At 39.1% G+C, this 21145-nt stretch overlaps 1 protein-coding gene across 2 annotated transcripts; it reads left to right on the top strand.

The window, feature by feature from the left end:
• The first annotated feature begins 751 nt into the window (after positions 1-751).
• RPE65 (retinoid isomerohydrolase RPE65) lies at positions 752-20789 on the top strand. 2 transcript variants are annotated; one of them, XM_060005850.1, is made up of 14 exons: positions 752-762; positions 1886-1968; positions 3637-3787; positions 5268-5375; positions 5479-5620; positions 9064-9211; positions 10574-10655; positions 10894-11026; positions 11137-11276; positions 11948-12077; positions 18814-18928; positions 19026-19120; positions 19235-19346; positions 20638-20789. In XM_060005850.1, the coding sequence occupies exons 1-14, from the start codon at positions 752-754 to the stop codon at positions 20787-20789; spliced, it is 1602 nt and encodes a 533-aa protein (XP_059861833.1). The 2 variants fall into 2 exon arrangements, with proteins under 2 accessions (XP_059861833.1, XP_059861842.1); XM_060005859.1 differs by lacking the exon at positions 5268-5375.
• The last annotated feature ends 356 nt before the right edge of the window (positions 20790-21145 follow it).

Here is a 21145-nt window from a genome sequence, read left to right as displayed (position 1 = left end):
GATCAGGAAGGCATTAGTAACAAGCAAAGATATGAAAGGGGTTCATCTGCATCAAATCAAAAGAACATAACTGAAGTCCTCAGCCTGGTCGGAATTGGGCCCTGAATGGAGCCTATAAGGTGACCAAAGAGAGTTAGACGTGCTACAATATGCTTCCATAACACTCTATACTTCTCCAATCATAGCACTTATAAAATTTTATTGAAGAGTTTGTTAGTTTCTTGTTATTCTTGCAGAGTTACAAGATGTGTGAAGACAGAGATGGCTCATCCATGCCTTCTCCATAGACAATGTGTAATAGATATATTTAAAAATAAGTAAGTGAATGAATAAATGAATGGGGGTAAAGATGAGGGCACAGAAGTGGAAGAGGGAGGTAGGCACCAGAGAATGTTGCCTGGTTCCAGTGGGGTGACCTGGATCAGCACAGGCCTGATGCTAGCCACTCCCACACAACTCCTTTCTTTCTAATCCACTTCTCATTCCCTTTGGGAAGGATTGAGGTCTCTGGAAAATAGCCAAAAAACAATTAAGGGAGCGGCCAGCCCAAATTAATGCTCAAGCCTCAGGAGTATCTGAGCACTGAAAGCCACTTCTATTCACGCTCTCTCAGATCAAGGGGTGAGAAAGGGTTCCCAAAGCCATAACTCTTTTTAGGTGGATTTAGAAGGCATATAAAGGCCCCTGGCTGAGGACTTGCCTCCTCATTCCACAACTGGTGCCAGCACTCTCAATCCTCCACTCAGAGAAAATGTCCATCCAGTAAGTATCTCTGGGAGATTATTTTTTTAATTCCTTAGTGTGTTGATGGTAAATGGTCTATTTCAAGAGCTCCTGAAGAGGATTGATGACCCCTTTAGGGAAGGCCTTGGCTCATGGTTGGGGAGTTTATTCCTATTTTATGTATTGAAGCAAATATCTAGAATTCAGGTCTAAATTACAGTGGGGTTTGTGTGGCTTGGAATGGGCCTTGGAAGTAGTAGTGAGCATGAAGATTTCAATGAGGCAGACCTGGGTTCCACTTCTTGCCCAGCCATTTCCTAGCTGTGTGATTTTGGGCAAATTACTTTTTGAAGTCTTGGCTTTTCCGTATATAGAATGAGTAGTACTTACCGCCATTATGGTGTTGTGAGATTTAAATGAACGAATAGCATACAAAGTCCTTTTAAAAGTATGTGGCACATGGTAAGTCTTTAATAAAAAATAACTATCATAATTAGGCAGTCTGGTCAGCTCTCACTCTAAGAAGTTATAAAATGGAGCCAAAGTGAGAAGGGAGAAAATAATCAAAAACATAAGACCTAAATCTCCTTGTCTGACTATATTTAAAATGTACTGTAGCTCTTGGAGACTGGTGATGAAGTGAGATGATGGGAAGAAGTGATGGTATAATATGGGTGAATAACAAAGGATGACAAACTGACCCCCAAACCTGTGATCTCCCAGTGCATAAGAGAGAGAGGAATGAGACTGTCTGGAAGGCAAGAGAATAAATGATGCAGTAAAAGCTGAGGGTAGGGACAGGGCAGGCTAATTCTGTAGGAAGGACTCGGTCAGGAAGAGAAGTGAACAATGGTGGGATTTTTTGACTTGTCTTCAGAAATATGGGAAAACTGCAGAGGGCAAGCAAGTCCACTGTGGCATTAAAAGGGAGGTCATTTTCTCCTTCATCAAAGGAGGAGCACTGACCTGGGCCCCTTTGCCAACCTGATACATTTCTACCACCACACCACACCAAAACACTGTGTGCTCCCAGCCCAGGCTAGACTGGCAGTATGCACCACCATTGAGCAGAGAGCATCTTTTCTCCTGGAGCTCTGCCTCTATCTCCGTGGACTTCCTGAGATTCCACATGAGCTTCCTCCTCATTATTCCACCATTTCAGAGTCGAACATCCTGCTGGTGGTTACAAGAAACTGTTTGAAACTGTGGAGGAACTGTCCTCACCGCTCACAGCTCATGTTACAGGTTGGTCTCACCTATCTTGAAGCCATCTTCTCTTTTCTGTCTCAATCTCTCTTCTCTGTCTCCTTATTCATTGGCATCTCTCAGTACGGGCTCCCCCTGTGGGCTACAGAGAGAGGAATCTGGACATTTGGGCTTTTTATGCTAAGAACCCATTTCCTCTTTTCTTTACTTCTCTAATATAGAAAAATGCTACCTAACTGGAATTCCTTAACAACTGGGACTATACCTTTGTCATCTTTAAGGTGTCAGTGCCTAGCTCAGTGCCTGGCACATAGAAAATGTCCTGTAAATGTCTGTTCTATCAGTTGCAGAATAAATGAAGGCCTGGTGACAAGCATCTGGGAATATGACAATAAAGGGTGGTAGGTTTCATGCCCATTATATCAGAAGTCTTGGTTCTGGAGTCAGGCAGATGTAGGTGCTAATTGTAGCTCTATTATTTTACTATCTGTGAATCCTTCAACAAGTTATTTAAACTTTCTGAGTCTCAATTCATTCACCTACCATAAACCAAATTTTACCTCATCGAGATGTTGTGAAGATTAAATGAGATAATGTAAATCGAAAGATTCACACAGTATCCAACACAAAGTTATCAATAGATGGTTGTAATTATTACTACTGCTATCATTATCCAAAGTCACCACATGACCCACATAGCATCCTTGCTTAGACATGGTGTATAGGAAGGTCCAAAGCCTGGGCAGGTCTCTTTCCTCCCAATTGTCTCTTATGCAAAATAGAAGGAATGAGCCCGGTGCTCTTTCTCAACTAGATTCTGATGCTAACAATCTAGGTTCTAGCAATCAAATTAATGCTGTGCCTTTTAGTTAAGCCATGCCTTCTTTTCAAATTTTTATCAGAAATATACATCCTTGTAAAGTGGGCTGCTGAAATTGAGCTATATGAAATAATACATTTGTGTTTTTTTTTTAATAGCAAGGATTATAAAAACACTGCCAAATGCTGCACTTTTCAAAGGATCAAAGGGCACAAACCTAACTGTTTAGACTGAACAGACTTAAGGCCTTTCTTGTGTGCCCCTCATTTTGCAGAGAAGGACACGGAGGCCTAGAGATGGCACATAGCAAATCCTGAACCAGAATTCAGGTCTCTGACAGCCCTTTGCACTTTCTGCTATAGCAGGTTGACCTTTATCTGGACAGTAGCCCATATTCTCAAAGGAATATAGGTCTATATTTTAAGAAGCCAGTATTCTTGTTGTTTCATTTAAACGGTTTGTTCTGGAGACACATCTTTGTTTAGTATCTAGATCCCTGCTTCTAATCCATCCCTCCTATATATCAAGAAATTTGAAATTTTTCTTAAAAGTGAGACAGTAAAAAGGCAAATGTATTGGTAGCTGGGGAAATCTGTTAGATGGAGAATCCCATTCCATTCGAGATACTTTTCCCTGTCTCCTTCCAACCCTTTATCTAAACTCTGAGATGTTGCCACATTTCCTACCACTTGGTCTCCTAGTGAAAGGAGAGTAGGCCAGCAGGCATTTCCTGAGAGCTACCCCCCGTGAGAACTGGGAATGGAAATGACTGCCAGCTTTAAAAGTAAGAGGCTGCCCAATCGGGCTGCTTAGATAATCACTGCTCTTTACCTAGGTGAGAAGGGCAGGGGTAAGAAGCAATGTTCTGAGTCTTGCCTTTATCACAGGCAGGATCCCCCTCTGGCTGACCGGCAGTCTCCTTCGATGTGGGCCAGGACTCTTTGAAGTTGGATCTGAGCCATTTTACCACCTGTTTGATGGGCAAGCTCTCCTGCACAAGTTTGACTTTAAAGAAGGACACGTCACATACCACAGAAGGTAAAGAACACTAGGGCCCACTCCTCCTAGGGTTCGGACCTATCTCAGCTCCTCCCTCCAGGTACTTTTCAACCTCCTGAACCCAAGAGGAGACTTTTATACTCGCCTCCACTCAGAATCCTCCTGGGCCAGTGAGTCTGTATGGACACCTCGGAGATGTACTATGGGATAAAGAAGCAGCTAAGAACTAGGGCTTTGGGGTCTGACATGCCTGGCTTCAAATCCCATATGCCCTACATACCATTTGCCTAGGTGGGTGCCCTTTGGCAAGATGTTAATCTCTAATTCTTTGTTTTGTCATCTATAAAAATGGGAGAAATAAGAGAATTTACTTCAGGGTTTATTACAAGGATTAAATGAGGACATGGTTCCTAGCCCATAGGAAGCATTTAATAATAATAATAGTTATTATTATTAAACCATGGGTCTCTTGATGTCTTTCCTTTTTTATAATCAGAAAGGCCAATGGGAAGGAGGGATGGGGTGTTACAAAGGAGGCAAGGACAAAATATCTTAATAATACAAGAAAGAGAAGTTTTCTAAAAACAGAAGATTGTTGCTAAAAGGCTTGAAGCCCTAAGCCATCACTCCAATTTCATTACAAAGATTCATTAACACCACAATAAATAGTTTGTCTTATGCCTTAATATTCAGGCCTGTTAGCAGCTTTGTTGATCACCACAGATTTCAGGCATTCTGAAGAGACATCAAAAGAAAGAATAAATGGAGTCTTGAAGTAGTCCGGATAACTTGGACTGTAATAGAAGAGAAACAGATCAGGTCAAGCAGAAATTTAGTTATGAAAGCATATTTTGGAGGTCAGGCAAAGCCTTTATATGCCTTCTAAAGACCTTGGTACTTTTTCCTCTTTATGAAAGTGCAAAATCAGATTTTAATTGGCTCTCCACATGAGAAATCCTAGGCAACATATGCCATCTAGTCTGGGAGATATGGTTCAGGAGGTCTGCCTGTGCAAGAGACCAGATTCAAGAATATCTACTTTTAAAAGTAGCAAAATAAATTTTTAAATTGAAGAAAAACATAAGAGGGACATGAGGAAGATTGAAAGGAATATAATTCAGCATAACATGTTCTATACTTCCCCGCTCAGTGTAGATTGTTGAATTATAGGCTACAGGAAGTCAGAGGTCCAATGTGAACTACCCATGGGGCTGCATAGTGTGATATGGAACAGGCATGTTTTCTGGCTCTGGCCACATATGCTGATCACTTAATTTCTCTGAACCTTGATTTCCTCATATGTCACTGTGAAGTTTATAAGACATAAATTTAAGCTCGTGGCACATTGTCTCTTTCTCCTTCAGTCACCCCAAGAAAGTTACGAGACTCTTCATTCTTCATGTTGTGGATTTATGATTCTGACTTTAGGAGGTCACATAGAATGACCATTCTAAGCTCCCCGTGGACTACACTAATTGCCCTTGTCTGTGACCCTTTCCTGTGTCTCAATGTCCTTCAGGTTCATCCGCACTGATGCTTACGTACGGGCAATGACTGAGAAAAGGATCGTCATAACAGAATTTGGCACCTGTGCTTTCCCAGACCCCTGCAAGAATATATTTTCCAGGTTACTGAAACCCAACTGCATGTTATTAAAGACATTTTACATTAGCCCTTTTTCTCTCATGGCGTGAAAGTTACTGGACTGAAAAATCCATTTGCTTCTGCAGGTTTTTTTCTTACTTTCGAGGAGTGGAGGTTACTGACAATGCCCTTGTTAATATCTACCCAGTGGGGGAAGATTACTATGCCTGCACAGAGACCAACTTCATTACAAAGATTAATCCTGAAACCTTGGAGACAATTAAGCAGGTAGGACACAGTGCTCAGACTATATCGCTCAGGAATTTAGAGTTTGCAACTTAGAATTAAATCAGCTGTGCATTTGGGTTTGAAGAATATGAGAGCCAGATAGATTAAGTTTCAAATCCCTGCTTTGTCATCAACTACTAGCAATGTGACATAGGGCAAACTTTGTTTCTCCATCTGTGAAATTTTAAACATTTATTATGTGGATTGGAGGAAAACCGTATAAAATGCCTAACATATTTATTTGTGACACAAATATTTATTGAGTCCCTTCCATGTACCAGAACTTATGCTAGATGCAAAAGATATACCAATGAGTAAGATAACATCGTCCCTGCTCTTCATGGTTTTTATAGACTAGCATGGAACTGGCACATTTAATATTGAAAACCCTACCATTCATTGTTCTAGGAAAGTGTGTTGTACCAACTTGCCCCTTCTTATAGACACTTCTTGTTAGAAATAAAGCTATATCTTAAAAGAAAAAGCATAGAGAAACATGTCAGCAGTATTAAAAAGTGATAAATTTTGATGAGAACTTAGGCAATCTTGGTGCAGCATTTGATAAGATAGATCTACATTTTCAACCAATATTTATTAAGATGTAACTATTTGCAAGGCATTGTTCTTGTCTTCAGAAAGCTTAACACCTAGGTGGAGAAATCAAATAAATACATTACTTAACTATAATAGGACACAGAATGTGAGGACTCTTTTCACAGAGGGAAAACCTTCTATGAAAGAACAAAGATTGCTTCTGGCAGTAGTTGGTGGATGTGAAGTGGGGCAGATCAAGGAAGGTTTAAAAGTCTTGCACTTGAGTTAGAAGTTAAAGGGAAGGCACAACTTCATTGATTTTGGAGAAAGAACATTTCATATACAGGGAGTACCATGATCAGCTGTATAGAGGTGGGAAACTGGAGGATAAAGAATAATTTATTTGGCTAGATTTGCAGTATTTCTCAATGGACGTGGCAGTGGCGTTGGGCCGGTGGTACTTCATCATTGTGGGGACTGTCCCACCCACTGCAGAGGTTTGGTATCCCTGATTCCACCTACTAAACACCAGACATGTCCTCAATCATTGTACAAACTCCAAATGCTCACCAACATTTCCAACTCTCCCCCTAGGGGGCAATAGCACTCCCAGGTGAGAACTAGTGATCTAAAGCATGCCACGTCAAGGGGAATAGTGAAACACAGGGTAGGGTGAAACTAGAAGTTTGAATAATGGACAAAATTTGGAATAAGTCATTTAGCTGATGGGAAGCTACTCAAAGTTTTTGTTCAGGGAAGTGGTATAAGCAGAGCTGTACTTTAGGTTATTTAATCTGGAAGCCACGTGTAAGCTGTATGGGAGGACAAAAGAGATAAGGGATAGCTAGGAGACCAGTTAAGTGGAATTGAAGACCAGAACTAGATATTCAGTGTAGTAGGAATAGAAAGGAAAAGTAGTCCCAACAATGGGTCTCAATATCACAAGCTGATTTATAATCCCCAACAGACTATTTACTAAGGCTTAACATATTCTCGATAGCTCTTTCTTAGTTTAGATGTATGTTTGAAACCACATATGAGTGTATGTGTAGATCATTTAGAGAAATACTGAAGCTGAGTTTCTAAACCATCCATTTGACTTTGACAGTGAATCCAATTACCATAGTAATTTAATTGGAAGTGTGAAGTTCATGGTATGGCTCCAGAATAGACTTTATTAGGAGTCAGGTTTCATTGTGAGCAGCACTATACCCTGACTTCGTATAAAAATGTAGTTTTAAAATTTTGAGTGTTTTTTTGTTGGTTTACTAGTACTGAAATAGACTCCTAACAAGTTCCTTTGCCTCCAGCCCGATTCCCTTAAATACAGCTTCCTTAATTCAGTAGAAGCAATTTTCTTTTCTAAAATGCAAGTATAAATGCGTTATTCCAATTAGTGCACCCATAGTTTCCAAGATAAAGTTAAAAGCACAGACCTTTGTGGCTGGCCCATTTTATTTCTCCTCTTCCATGTGTGTGTATCACCACAGCCATGCTGAATGACTAGTAATCCCCAAGCAGCATTCACTTTTTGCAACTCTATGCCTTTATATTAGGGTTCCTACTCCCTAGAACACACTGTCATCCTTCTCCATCTGGTAAATTTTACTCATCTTTCAAGCATGTGTTGGAGTCATTGCCCTTGGGAAGCCCTGCCTAATCCCCTAGTCTGGGTTAGATGGCCTTTCTTTACAGGTATCATTTTGTACCCACTGCACTGTATACCAGCTTATTGGTCTAATACAGTGCTATTAAATGGAACTTTCTACAACGATGGAAATGTTCTATGTCTTCATTGTCCAAGTGCTATTGAGCACTTGAATGTGGCTACTGTGACTGAGGAACTGAATTTGAAGTTCTATCTAATTATGGTTAACTTACATTTAAATTGCTATATGTGGCTACCATAGTGGACAGTGCAAATCTAGACTGAAGTTCTTGAAAGCAAGGGCCATCTCTGTTTTCCTAGACCCTGACACAGCACCTGGCATATAATAGAAGCTCAAGGAATACTTGATGAATGACTGAATGAATGTCTTGCCTTTTATTTAAATGAGGGTGCTAAAAACTCCCTATGCTTTAAAACATACTCTCCTAATCACATAGAAAGAATTTTGGTTAGACAAATATATACTCCATCGATTATTCATTCAATAAATCTTTATTGAGCAGGTTCCAGGTAGAAATTCTAGTGCTCTGCATCCTTAGATAAATCATTTGATCTCTCTGACACCTCAAGTTCTTCTTATGTAAACTGAGAGGTTTGTGGTAGATTAGTGGTTTTGAATTTTTTATGAGAATCCAAAACGAATTAAAGCACTGAATCCTATCTTCAAAAAGTTTCCATTAACTCCAGGAATTCATGGTTCCCCTGAAGTCTATTTGGGTTAAGACTTTCTATACTAGATGAATCCTGAAGTTCCTTTCAGTTCCAAATTCATTCTGTATGTAAGATACTGGATTTGGTATTTAGGTTGTATCATAAAAAATTGCCATTTTTCTAAAATGAAAATTATTGACTATCAGCATACAATTCAATGTAATTCAATAAAGAGAATGTAAAGAAGTTTCAGGATTCAAATTCGTCACTGTTTGAAGACAAACTGCATGTGCAAAAGGAAAGTAACCAACCAGAGTAATATATGGCCTACATCAATTGAAAAGCTCAATCAGGGAGAACTTGAAGATTTCAGAGGCATGAGGGGTCAGCATGGGGGTCAGAGGAGAGCTCAGCGCTAAAGATGGGACTTCTACAGACTTAAAAGAGGGTAAGACCCAGAGAGATGGAAAGAAAGAGAAAGCACACTTAGGGTGAGGGTGCAAGTGGTAACGGTGAGGTCAAACTGAGGAACCAAAGGTGTAATACGATCTTCCTCTTAACATGGGTGACGTTTGTTCTCCTTCCATAGGTTGATCTTTGCAACTATGTCTCGGTCAATGGAGCCACTGCTCACCCCCACATTGAAAATGATGGGACTGTTTACAATATTGGTAATTGCTTTGGGAAAAATTTTTCAATTGCCTACAATATTGTAAAGATCCCTCCACTACAAGCAGGTCAGTTTACCACTTTGACTCTTCTTAAAACAAGTATCTAGGGGCTTCCCTGGTGGCACAGTGGTTGAGAGTCCGCCTGCTGATGCAGGGGACACGGGTTCGTGCCCCGGTCCGGGAAGATCCCACATGCCGCGGAGTGGCTGGGCCTGTGAGCCATGGTCGCTGAGCCTGCACGTCCGGAGCCTGTGCTCCGCAATGGGAGAGGCCACAACAGTGAGAGGCCCGTGTATCGCAAAAAAAAAAAAAAAAAAACAAGTATCTGTAACATGAGAAAGTTACTGGAAATACAGGGTGTCAGATCAGAAATATCAGGCTAGCACTATATGGACAGTTAAATTACTCTCAGATTTTAGGACAACTGACCCTCACCCTTACCCTACCAGGGGACCAATGCCAAAAAGCACCATAGCAGGAAATGACATCTTCAAAAATAAAGTTGCCGTGTTCTATTCTACAGTGTTTCAAAGGTGTAGTGTATATGTGACTTTGATCATATAAGATTTAGATTCGAATCCAGCAAATATTTATTGAGCACTTATCCATGTGCCAGACAAAATTAAGATTTTAAACAAACATGTGTATGTGTAATAGGATACACACATGTATATGAAAGTGTAGTAAGTATTTTGTGTGTATTTAATTCCCAAAACTAAAAACATAACTTTTTAACTCATATACTATAGAGAAAGAATATTAAAACAGAAGAGAGTACTCTTTAGAATTCTCCATTCATCCTCCATTCATTGCCAGAAATTTGATAATGATCTTGATAATAGAATTATTTGAGTATATATGGATTTTTACATACAAATCTTGAGCCCCACCTGAGGTAGACTGAATGAGTAATTCTAGGGGTGAGCCCATAGTCAGTATTTTCAGAAACTTTTTATGTGGTTCTTATATACACTAAGGTTTGAAGACACTGCCTTAATAGTAAATAAACTTTAATGTGCTTAAGAATTATTGTAAAGGGCTATGGACCCAAAACACATATGCCATAACTTTATAGATAACTTAAGAGATTGTAAAAGGCACTTTGACCATACTAAAATTTTGCCTTACTCCCTTGACTTAGAACCCACCTCCAGACGTAAGATGTGACTCCACTGTACCCTGTCTGCCACACACTGTTTGAGTATACTTTCCAAATCTGCTGCTATTTGGATTTTCCTGGGTGATTGCAGCTCCGCGTGAAATTTCTCTAAGAAATGCCAGTGACTGAGAAAATGGAAATAAACTCTTTAAAAAATCAAGATCTGAAAATGTATTTCTTTGCTTGCATAAGCTGTTCTAAATGCTTTGTATTTAAAAAAAAAAAAAAAAGAGGCTGTTCCATAGCCTTTTGAAACCACTTTATTTCAGACAAGGAAGATCCAATAAGCAAGTCAGAGATCGTTGTACAATTCCCCTGCAGTGACCGATTCAAGCCATCTTATGTCCATAGGTAACTTGAAGGCCTGCTATGAATCTTCAGGAAAACTCAGGTTTAAAGATCTGCTTTGCCTACCTTTGATACCAATCCTGATCATGACATTTTCTTGCGGAAACCTAAATTTAAATGTAGTTAATTTCATGTAGGCACTGTTGATTCATATAACTGAGTATACCTCATGTGTACATATTTCTCTGTGCTTTGAGAATCAACCCTTCCCACTCACAAGTTTACTTCTGTTTCTGAACAGTTTTGGTTTGACTCCCAACTATATTGTTTTTGTGGAGACACCAGTCAAAATTAACCTGTTCAAGTTCCTTTCTTCATGGAGTCTTTGGGGAGCCAACTACATGGATTGTTTTGAGTCCAATGAAACCATGGGGGTAAGTCTTACATTTATTTGTCAGCTTTATGGTTCTGAAGAATATGTCTTTCATAATGCACACTTTTTTTTCTTTCTAAATACATGAAAATATTCTCTTCACTTTTCAAGGTTTGGCTTCATATTGCTGACAAGAAACGAAAAAAGTATATCAATAATAAATACAGGACATCTCCTTTTAACCTCTTCCATCACATCAATACCTATGAAGACAGTGAGTTTCTGGTTGTGGATCTCTGTTGCTGGAAAGGGTAAGAAAGGACATTGGATAAATGTTACATCTCCAGTTGTTCCTGGAAATTAGGGTTTCTTTCGGAGATGCCACTCTCAATATTTAATCTGAATTACATCTAAAAAAGCAAGAAGAATGCTTAAGTCACAAAATATGATTGAAAAGGCTGTAGGGAGTTTAGATAATCAGAAACACTAACTGAACCTCAAAACTATGGTTAATGATTGATCAGGTCCATCAGGTTATGATCAGGTCCATGAACCAGACCTGAAAATAAAAGATTCTGTGACTTGATGAGTAAACTTAAGCTTAATTTCACTCAAACTTAACAAGATCCTTTGGGGAGCCTAGAACTCCACCTAGTCTGGGTTTGGGAAAAAGAGATATGCTTTCTTCAAAACAGCAGGTCACTAAGAAAGACAGTAGCCCCTGAAGACACAGACAGAATGGTGAGAGAGAAACAGAGCAGAACGTTTTAAAGGCTATTTTTATTTAAACATATCCATGAGCAGGATTCTTTTCTCCACCCAGAGTGGGCAGGAGAAATGGCTCCAGGATTCCTGAGTCTTTAGCAGGTTCTGGGTTGGGGTCTGAAGAATAGGGAGGCACTTGTGCTTTTAAAAGGCATGAAGCATGTCTCTAAATTATTTGTAATTGGCTGTCCTCATGTTTGACTTCTTATTTTTGCAGATTTGAATTTGTTTATAATTACTTATATTTAGCCAATTTACGTGAGAACTGGGAAGAGGTGAAAAGAAATGCCAGAAAGGCTCCCCAGCCTGAAGTTAGGAGATACGTACTTCCTTTGAATACTGACAAGGTAACCACCCTCTACATAGATTTCAGATATAACCAGAATGTTTCATCTCGCTCAGGATTTTTTCTCCTGCTGTGTGTTTATACATAAAGTCTTGAAATTTCAGAGCTGGAAGGAACTTTAAAAATTAATTCCACTTCCCTCATTTTATAAGCTAGGAAACTGAAGCTCAGAAGAGTCACATGACTTAGCAAAATCCAACTGTGGTGGAATCAAAACGAAAACCAGGTTTTGACTCTAAACCTGTTGTTCTTCTATTTACAAAATCCTTTCAAAGTGATTGCAATCCAACTGGTTAGAACATAAGCAAAAACAGTGGAATAAGTGGGCAAAAAAGCTTAAAAAAAAGTAGGTTGGCAGTCTTTGAAGGCTTTCAGGCCAAAAGGTTTGTGCTTTATTTGACAGGTGATGGGGAGATAGTCAAGGTTTTGAACAGAAGAAAGCCATATTCAGAGCTGGTGGACTGGGTATCAAGCGTACTGACTACTCTAGTTGTCCCTGCTACTAAATGTCCGGCTTCCCTGAGCAAGTCACTCAGTGAGCAAGTCCCCCTACAGTTCTGTTGCCTGCTCAGAAACCTAAGTAAATTGGACTAAATAATAACTAAGGTTATTTGCAGCTTTGATTTTCTAAAATAAGGCTGTGTTGTGTGTAAGTAGTATTGGAAGTAAAGAAAGGATGATGATAAGGGACCTGGGATTGGAGACAATGAAAATCACTCAGGTGATAGAAAAATGTAGTGGTAGTAGGAACAGACAAACCGACAAAAGTGAGAGTTCCTACAGGTAGAATTAAAAGGATCTTACATTTGATTGGATGGTAGAATGAATTAAGTCTTATACATGCAAAAGACCATAGAGATCCTTTAAGCCTATGTGTCTTGAGTGTTGATACCTTTGGAAATAGGAAATGTAATAATAGGCAGAGCAGATTTGGAGATAAACCTGAATTGTAGAACTATGAGGAAGTGGGGAGAATGAGTAAAAGGGCTGACTTCAAGACAGACCCAGGTTGACCAGGGCTTCCAGCATTCTAGCTGTTTGATTCGCGGCAAGACATTTAACCTTTTTAAATCCCCTTTTCTTTATCTATATCCACCATACAGGATTTTAGTGATCAATAAACAAGGTGACATATGTCAATCACTGAATATAGTCCCTCACACAAAGTAAGTGTTAAATAATATTGATTATAATCATCATCAACAGCAAAATCAGCATCAACAACATTTTCGTGAAGACGTCTTGTAGGCTTTCATATGGAAGTACAGGTCCTTGCGACACAAAGTAGGGTCAGAAGAAAAGAGCTGATAGTTATTGGAATTGAAATGATGATCAAATATATGAAGACAGATAAGATTGCTAGCAGGAAAAATTCATACTTTAGAGTGTTTTAAAAGAAACATACAAATTTGTTTATTTTAAAAATGATGAACTTGATAGCCATAACATGCTGAAAGAAAAGAAAAGATGGCCAAGCACAAAAGTTGGGGAAACATCCATGTGCAGAAAGTGGTAAGAAAAGAGGAGTCAGAAAAAGAAAGAGAAAAACGTCACCAAAGGGCCCTAGTTACAGCTAAGAGAGGATAGTGCCACATGATAAGGCAAGAGAAGGGTTTCACTGGTGCCCACTGCTATATATAGACAAGTTGAAAAGAATGAAGATGAAGAGCCAGAAACCAGATTTAGTGATCTCCAGGGGAGTAGGGAGGGAGGCAGAAATCAGGTTTCAAGGCAATAAAGGTGAGCAATTGATGAGAATGTGGGAGCAATTACTATAGCCTGCACTTTTAAAAGTTTGGCAATGAAGAGAAAAATAAGTCATAAATTAGGGAAATAAGAGATAAACAGATTGAAGGAAGGAGAGGAAAGAGTATGAGTGAAGTTTCCAGTTTAGTGATTAATATAACAGTGATATCTTTAAAATATACCTTTATTATTTTTGAATAGGCAGTGAATTTAAATGGTCAAAAACTCAAAATGATCTAAAAAGGTACACACTGGAAGTGTCGCTACAACCTCTCTCTGCCTCTATTCCATACCATTCCCCTTCACTTCTGTGTGTAACTTTTAATGTCTTTCCTTTTCCTTTTTTTATGCAAATATAAGAAAATATAAATATATATAATTATTATTTCCCATTTTTACACAAAAAGTAACTTTCTATATCCACATTTTTGTTCCTTGCTTCTTTTCATTTTAAAATATATATTGAAGATCTTGCTTTCTTCAACTGCACGGTATTCTTTTTTGTGAACATACCCAAGTCCCTCACTGCTGAGCAACAGAGTTGTTTCCATTCTTTGGCTGGTACAGATAATGTCACAAGGAATAACTTTGTATGTATGTTATTTTATATATGTGCAGATATAGCAATAGGATAGACTCTCAGAAGTGAAATTGCTGGGTCAGGGGATAAATGCACGTGTTAAAAAAATAGTGAGGGGGAAGAGTGAAAATAAGGAGCTAGTTTGGAAAGCAAAGATAATGTTACACATCTCTTACATTAAAAACCCTAATTTAATGGTGGAAAAAATAAGATACAACAGAGTAAAATCATTAAAGTTACAGTCGCATAAGTAATGTGTTCGACATCAACATTTGAACTTACCGAATACATGTATAAATATGTATGTATGCACACATGCCGCTCTCTCCTTCCCAAAATCACCATGAAGTGCCTCGAGGCCCCACTTCACAGAATCTCACAAGACCCATCCTCACCTCCCATCTCTTCCCAATCCTGAAAATCTTTCACTATTTCCTTTTAATTCATTGTACATACCAGAAAAATTCCATCTATCCTCTGCTCAGAAGGTTCCTTCCACCTTCTTTCTTTTACCAAAAAATCTGACACTCTCTCTAGGACACTGGTCTCTTCAGCAGCAATTTCCAGGGGTAGCAGTTTCTCCTCCTACAGCGCTTGTACCACTGGGCCTGGGGCTGTGGTACACTTGTTCCACTTTGCTGCTTCCAGACCATTGCTCCTTCCACCCACCCTTAAAATCTTTCAATTTCAAATCTCACTTCAGCTAAGTATATAGCCAAGTGGTATGTCTACATTTACATATATACACCCCTCATTATTATTCTCACCAATTAACCACCACTCCTTCTCCCTTCTGGCTCAGTGTCACACTCCCCTGATCTACTCCTGACTCTCAGTTATTTCAATATACACATCATAGGTGACTCTTCCAACAACTGGTCTCTCAGTTCCATGACGTCTTCCACTGATTTTGTCTTCCATTCTATCTCAGCCACTCACTCCCCACAGTCATGCAATTGACCTTGCCATTACCTTTGACTGTGCTTCTACCATAACCTTGGTTTCATGCATGACACATTCTGACTACCACCTATTATCTTTCAAGATTACTTGCCCTATTGCAGTTCCCACCAGGAACCTCCAATCTATTGAACCTATTACCTTCTCATCATCTCTCACTCCCTTGAGGACTTACCTTCCCTCCTTATTCAATAACAATTTCATGGTTAATCATTGTAATCACCCCCTTGAGTAGATCTTCATTTCTCTTCCCTCTTTCTTACTTTATAGAACTTATTTGTCAAAATCATAATCCTAGTTAAATTCAACCCTCCACCCACTCCATGCTTGTACCTCTAAGGCTGAAATTAAGTGCTAAAAACACACAATTGTGTTAATTGGCCCATTTTTAAGTGCATGACAACAAACCTTACTGCTACATTTCCCAACTTCACTTTCCTAGTTAAATATTTCACACCCTCCTCTCTTCAACCTTCTAACACCTCCCACCTCCACACTCATACTCAACTGATGGCTCTGCTTCCTATTTTACTGAAACAAATGAAAGAAATCAGAAAAGAACGTAGACTCCTGCCACCACATCTACCCACCCACCAGCATCTGTACTCATACTGAATTATCCATCATCCTATTCAGAACTAGTCTTTCCCATCCTTCCTCACCCTCTCCAGGACAACACTCTACAGTTCTCCCCCTCTCTCATATATCTCACTCTCCTCCTGTTTTCATTAAATCATGCATATCATGCTATTATTTTGCCCTCTTACAAAATCCTTCTTTTAACTCTTCTTGCCCCCACCACCTATCCCCTCATTCCTCTCTTGAAGACCCCTTAATGTTGGAGGGCACCAGAACTCAGCCCTTTGTTCTATCTTCTATCTGTACGTTCACTCCCTTTGTAAAGACTCATGCTTTAAAGCAGCCTAGAATTTCACTTCCAACTTTCCTTTTAACTCAAGGTTCTTATATGCTACTGCCAATGCCATGTCTTTATTTTGATGTCCAATAAACACTTCAAGTTTAATAAGACAAAACCTAAACTTCTCCTCTTCCCCTACCAAAAATTACCTTCAGTAATCCCCATCTTTGCTGTGACAACTCCAACTTTTAATTATTCGGGCCAAAAACCTTGAAGCCCTTCTTGACTCCTTTCTCAGTTTCATGCCTCTTCCCCACCCCATATCTGAACTATCAGGAAATCCTCTTGGCTCTACCTTGCACTCCTCACTGACTTCAATGCTACTAGCCTAGTCTGAACCATTGTTTTCTTTTGACTGGACTACTACAAGACAAACTGGTTTCCCTGATTTCACTCTTTCATCTCCCCTTTTTTTTTTTTTTTAATTTACATGTATTTTATTTATTTATTTATTTTTGTATCTCTCACATATATATATATATATATTTTTTTTTATATAGCAGGTTCTTATTAGTCATCCATTTTATACACATCAGTGTATACATGTCAATCTCAATCTCCCAGTTCATCACACCACCACCCCCACCTGCCGCTGCTTTGGTGGTCTGGTGATTTGCTGCTTGATGTCCATACATTTGTTCTCTACTTCTGTGTCTCAATTTCTGCCCTGTAAACCGGTTCATCTGTACCATTTTCTAGGTTCCACATATATGCGTTAATATACGATATTTGTTTTTCTCTTTCTGACTTAACTTCACTCTGTATGACAGTCTCTAGATCCATCCACGTCTCTACAAATGACCCAGTTTCGTTCCTTTTTATGGCTGAGTAATATTCCATTGTATATGTGTACTACATCTTCTTTATCCATTCGTCTGTTGATGGGCATTTAGGTTGCTTCCGTGTCCTGGCTATTGTAAATAGTGCTGCAATGAACATTGGGGTGTATGTGTCTTTTTGAATTATGGTTTCCTCTGGGTATATGCCCAGTAGTGGGATTGCTGGGTCATATGGTAATTCTATTTTTAGCTTTTTAAGGAACCTCCATACTGTTCTCCAAAGTGGCTGTATCAATTTACATTCCCACCAACAGTGCAAGAGGGTTCCCTTTTCTCCACACCCTCTCCAGCATCTGTTGTTTGTAGATTTTCTGATGATGCCCATTCTAACTGGTGTGAGGTGACACCTCATTGTAGTTTTGATTTGCATTTCTCTAATAATTAGGGATGTTGAGCAGCTTTTCTTGTGCTTCTTGGCCATCTGTATGTCTTCTTTGGAGAAATGTCTATTCAGGTCTTCTGCCCATTTTTGGATTGGGTTGTTTGTTTTTTTAATATTGAGCTGCAAAAGTGATCTCGACAGAGCAGTCAGGGTGATTCTTTTAAAAATAAATCAGAGCCTGCCACTGCTCTGCTCAGAACCCTCCAATGACTTCCCATCTCTCACTCACAGAAAAAGACCAAGACCTCACAATGACCTATCAGTATTTACCCCTCCACTCTCCTCTCCTGTTCTTCTCCCCGAGCTCAGTCAGTGCAGCCACACTGGTCTCTTTAACGTTCTCCAAGGACCTTTGGCGTACTCCTACCTCAGGCCTTTGTAGTTTGTTCTCTCTGCTCAAATGCTCTTCCCCAGATACCTGCATTGCTAGCTTCCTTCATCTCCTACAAGTTTTATCCCAAATTTCACCTTTTCAATGAGGCTCACCCTGACCACCTACTAAAATTACAACTCACCTACTCTTCACATTTCTGATTCTCCTTACTCTGCTCTATTCTTTTTCCTCACATTCATGATGTACTAAACACTTTTTCTATTAATTATATTTATATTGTTTATGTTCCCAAATTAGAATGAAAACTTCATGATGACAGGGACTCTGTTCTCTGAAATATCCCAAATGCCTAGAATAGAGTCCATCACAAAACATGTATTTAAGTATTTGATGCAGGTATTACTAAATGAATATGTTCTTTGAAAGAGCTCATGATATTCATTCCTTTCATAAAATAATCTGAAAAATCACGTGGGAGCAATGTGGGTGACAAGAGATCTTAGAAAACATCTGGTCAGTAGTTTTTTAATTTGTTTTCTTTTTTGACAACTTACGAGTATGATTTTGTTTTCAAATAAAATAAAAATATAGCCTAACTATAAAGGAGACAAACACTGTATGGATACCTAGAGGTTGAAGTCTTTGTTGTTCTGCAGAAAAATACTTCTTTTTCCAGAGCCCATCCTCAGAGCTGTAAATTTTCTTCGAGGTCAGTCTCATTTCACTGATGAGAAGACTGAGGGCCTATGAAGTTGTATGACTTTCCCAGTGACACACAGCCAGTGACTGATGTGGACACAGACAGCTTTCCCAGTCATGTTCCTGGGCTCCCCTTTCTAGAGTTTTCTGCACTGCCTCTCCCTACATGTTGTCTTAAGAAATGAAGAACACAGGAGACAAAACTTGGGAAGACTATATTTATGGCTGCTTGATTTTTCTTTCCTGATCACTGAGGTTTCTGTTATCCTCTTTCTTAGGCTGACACAGGCAAGAATTTAGTCACACTCCCCAACACAACTGCCACTGCAATTCTGTGCAGTGATGAGACCATCTGGCTGGAACCTGAAGTTCTCTTTTCAGGGCCTCGCCAAGGTGAGATGATTTAGGAAAAAACCTCACATGAGAGAGAACAAAATGTTCCATTCAAAGAGATTAACGAGTTTTCCTAAGCACGTGCTCTACTTTGCAGCATTTGAATTTCCTCAAATCAACTACCAGAAGTATGGTGGGAAACCTTACACATACGCATATGGACTTGGCTTGAATCACTTTGTTCCAGACAGGGTAATTAATCCATCTTCCTAATATTCAAACAGTACTTTGAGTCACATGCTAGTCAAGTAGAGCATATTGACTGATTGACTGACTGATTGATTGACTTTTCTTTCTTACAAGCAGCTCTGTAAGCTGAACGTCAAAACTAAAGAAACTTGGGTATGGCAAGAGCCTGATTCATACCCCTCAGAACCCATCTTTGTTTCTCACCCAGATGCCTTGGAGGAAGATGACGGTAATGAAAGTAATAGATGTGTCTGAACACTCTCTTTTCATTGCAGTTCATATAGTTAGTTAATTAGGAGAGGAGTTATGTTGATTATTCCCTAATGTTCAGAAATAATCCTTTATACTATTGAGTGGGACAGCACTAAAGAATTTAAACTTATTTGAGAATAAGTTTTATCTTATGGTCAGGTTTCATTTGGTACTGTTGGAAAAATGCTAAAGCACCATCTGGTGTCACGATGGAACATCAATGTCTGCTCTAGATGAAGGAGAGGAGGAAGAAGGAGCAGCATGCGGTCTAGGTTTTTGCCTTTCCTGACCTAGATACATTTCTGAAAAGGGATAGAGTTCTAAGGAGGGAAACTGAGTATTCTAACAGATCCAAGAGAATGAGGATGAGGCTTTGTGTTTCTAGTTTTGGTTTTTCCTTTCAGTAAGCTGGGGCTAGAAAGGGATCCAGAGCAACAGCCTATAAAACAGCAACTCAGTTACAAAGAGTCATCTTAGTTAACTATTGATTATCCGGGACAAGGAGGTAGGTTATCCTCTCTGGGATTAAAATATGGAAAACCACAGAGAAATGAATAAAATAAAGAATTGTAGAGCCGTTTTACACTAAGTGATTTTACATATACAGCCTTTCCAGTCAAAACCGCAAAAAGTTTGTTCTTATTTTGTTTGAAGGAAGTAAGCTTCCAGCTAGGTCTTGGAAATTATAGAAATAATATACCTTACCATTTTCAAAGTCTTTTTTTTTTTGGCCGCACCGCTCAGCTTGCGGGATCCTAGTTACCCGACCAGGGATCGAATCCGCTTCCTCAGCAGTGAAAGCGCGGAGTCCTAACAACTGAACCACCAGGGAATTCCCAGAGTCTTTTAATATACATTTTTCACTTGATTGTCACAACATTTTTTTTTTTGCAGTAGGTAGAACAGGTGTTAAATCGTATGATACAGATAAAAACACAGAAACATTCATTAAATAAGAATTTAATGAATACTTACTATGTTCTAATCATTGCAGTAGGCTATTGGGATACAACAGTGGGCAAGAGAGATAGGGTCACTCCCTTCTTAGAGCTTATAGTCCAGGGGACATGAAAAATTTTAAATCCCTTTCAGGGTTACCACACAGCCAGGTGGTAGAAGAGTCAGAGCAAGATTTCAAGGCATCTGGTTTTCTTTATTTGTCAATGTAATGCTTCCTTGCTTCCTGTATTATTTCAGTGACACTTAATCTATTGCTATGGGCTTTTTTTTTTTAATTCAACATTGCCTTATTAACTTCTGATTAACAGGTGTAGTTCTGAGTGTGGTGGTGAGCCCTGGGGCAGGTCAAAAGCCCGCTTATCTCCTAATTCTGAATGCCAAGGACCTGAGTGAAGTTGCAAGGGCTGAAGTGGAGATTAACATCCCTGTCACATTTCATGGACTGTTCAAAAAATCCTGAGCACATTCTAGCCTAATATGTTTCTGGTGACAAAACCCAGAACAAAATAGGTCTGCAGTGAAATTCTGTTCAGTTTTAGCCTGCTGTATATGAGTTTTAACTTGCAGATGCACACAATTTTGCAGTGTTTTACAGAACGCACAGAGTTGAGTAAGCAATTCCTTTTAAAAAAAGTGCATATTTAGGTAATCATACTTTCTCTGTGAGACAGACACATCATAACTAAAAACTCTTTATATATTTACAATCAAAGAGCAAATGAATGTGGATTTATTAACCTGTTTTTTTATTCCTATTATAAAAGTGTATTTTAGGTACCTATCTGCTCCAATTATTTTTTAACACTTAAAAGCCAG

The sequence above is a fragment of the Delphinus delphis genome, chromosome 1 (genome assembly GCF_949987515.2).
Source record: "Delphinus delphis chromosome 1, mDelDel1.2, whole genome shotgun sequence".
Lineage (NCBI taxonomy): Eukaryota > Metazoa > Chordata > Mammalia > Artiodactyla > Delphinidae > Delphinus > Delphinus delphis.
The sequence above is the reverse complement of the archived record's forward strand: the minus strand, read 5'-3'. Positions and strand labels throughout refer to the sequence as shown.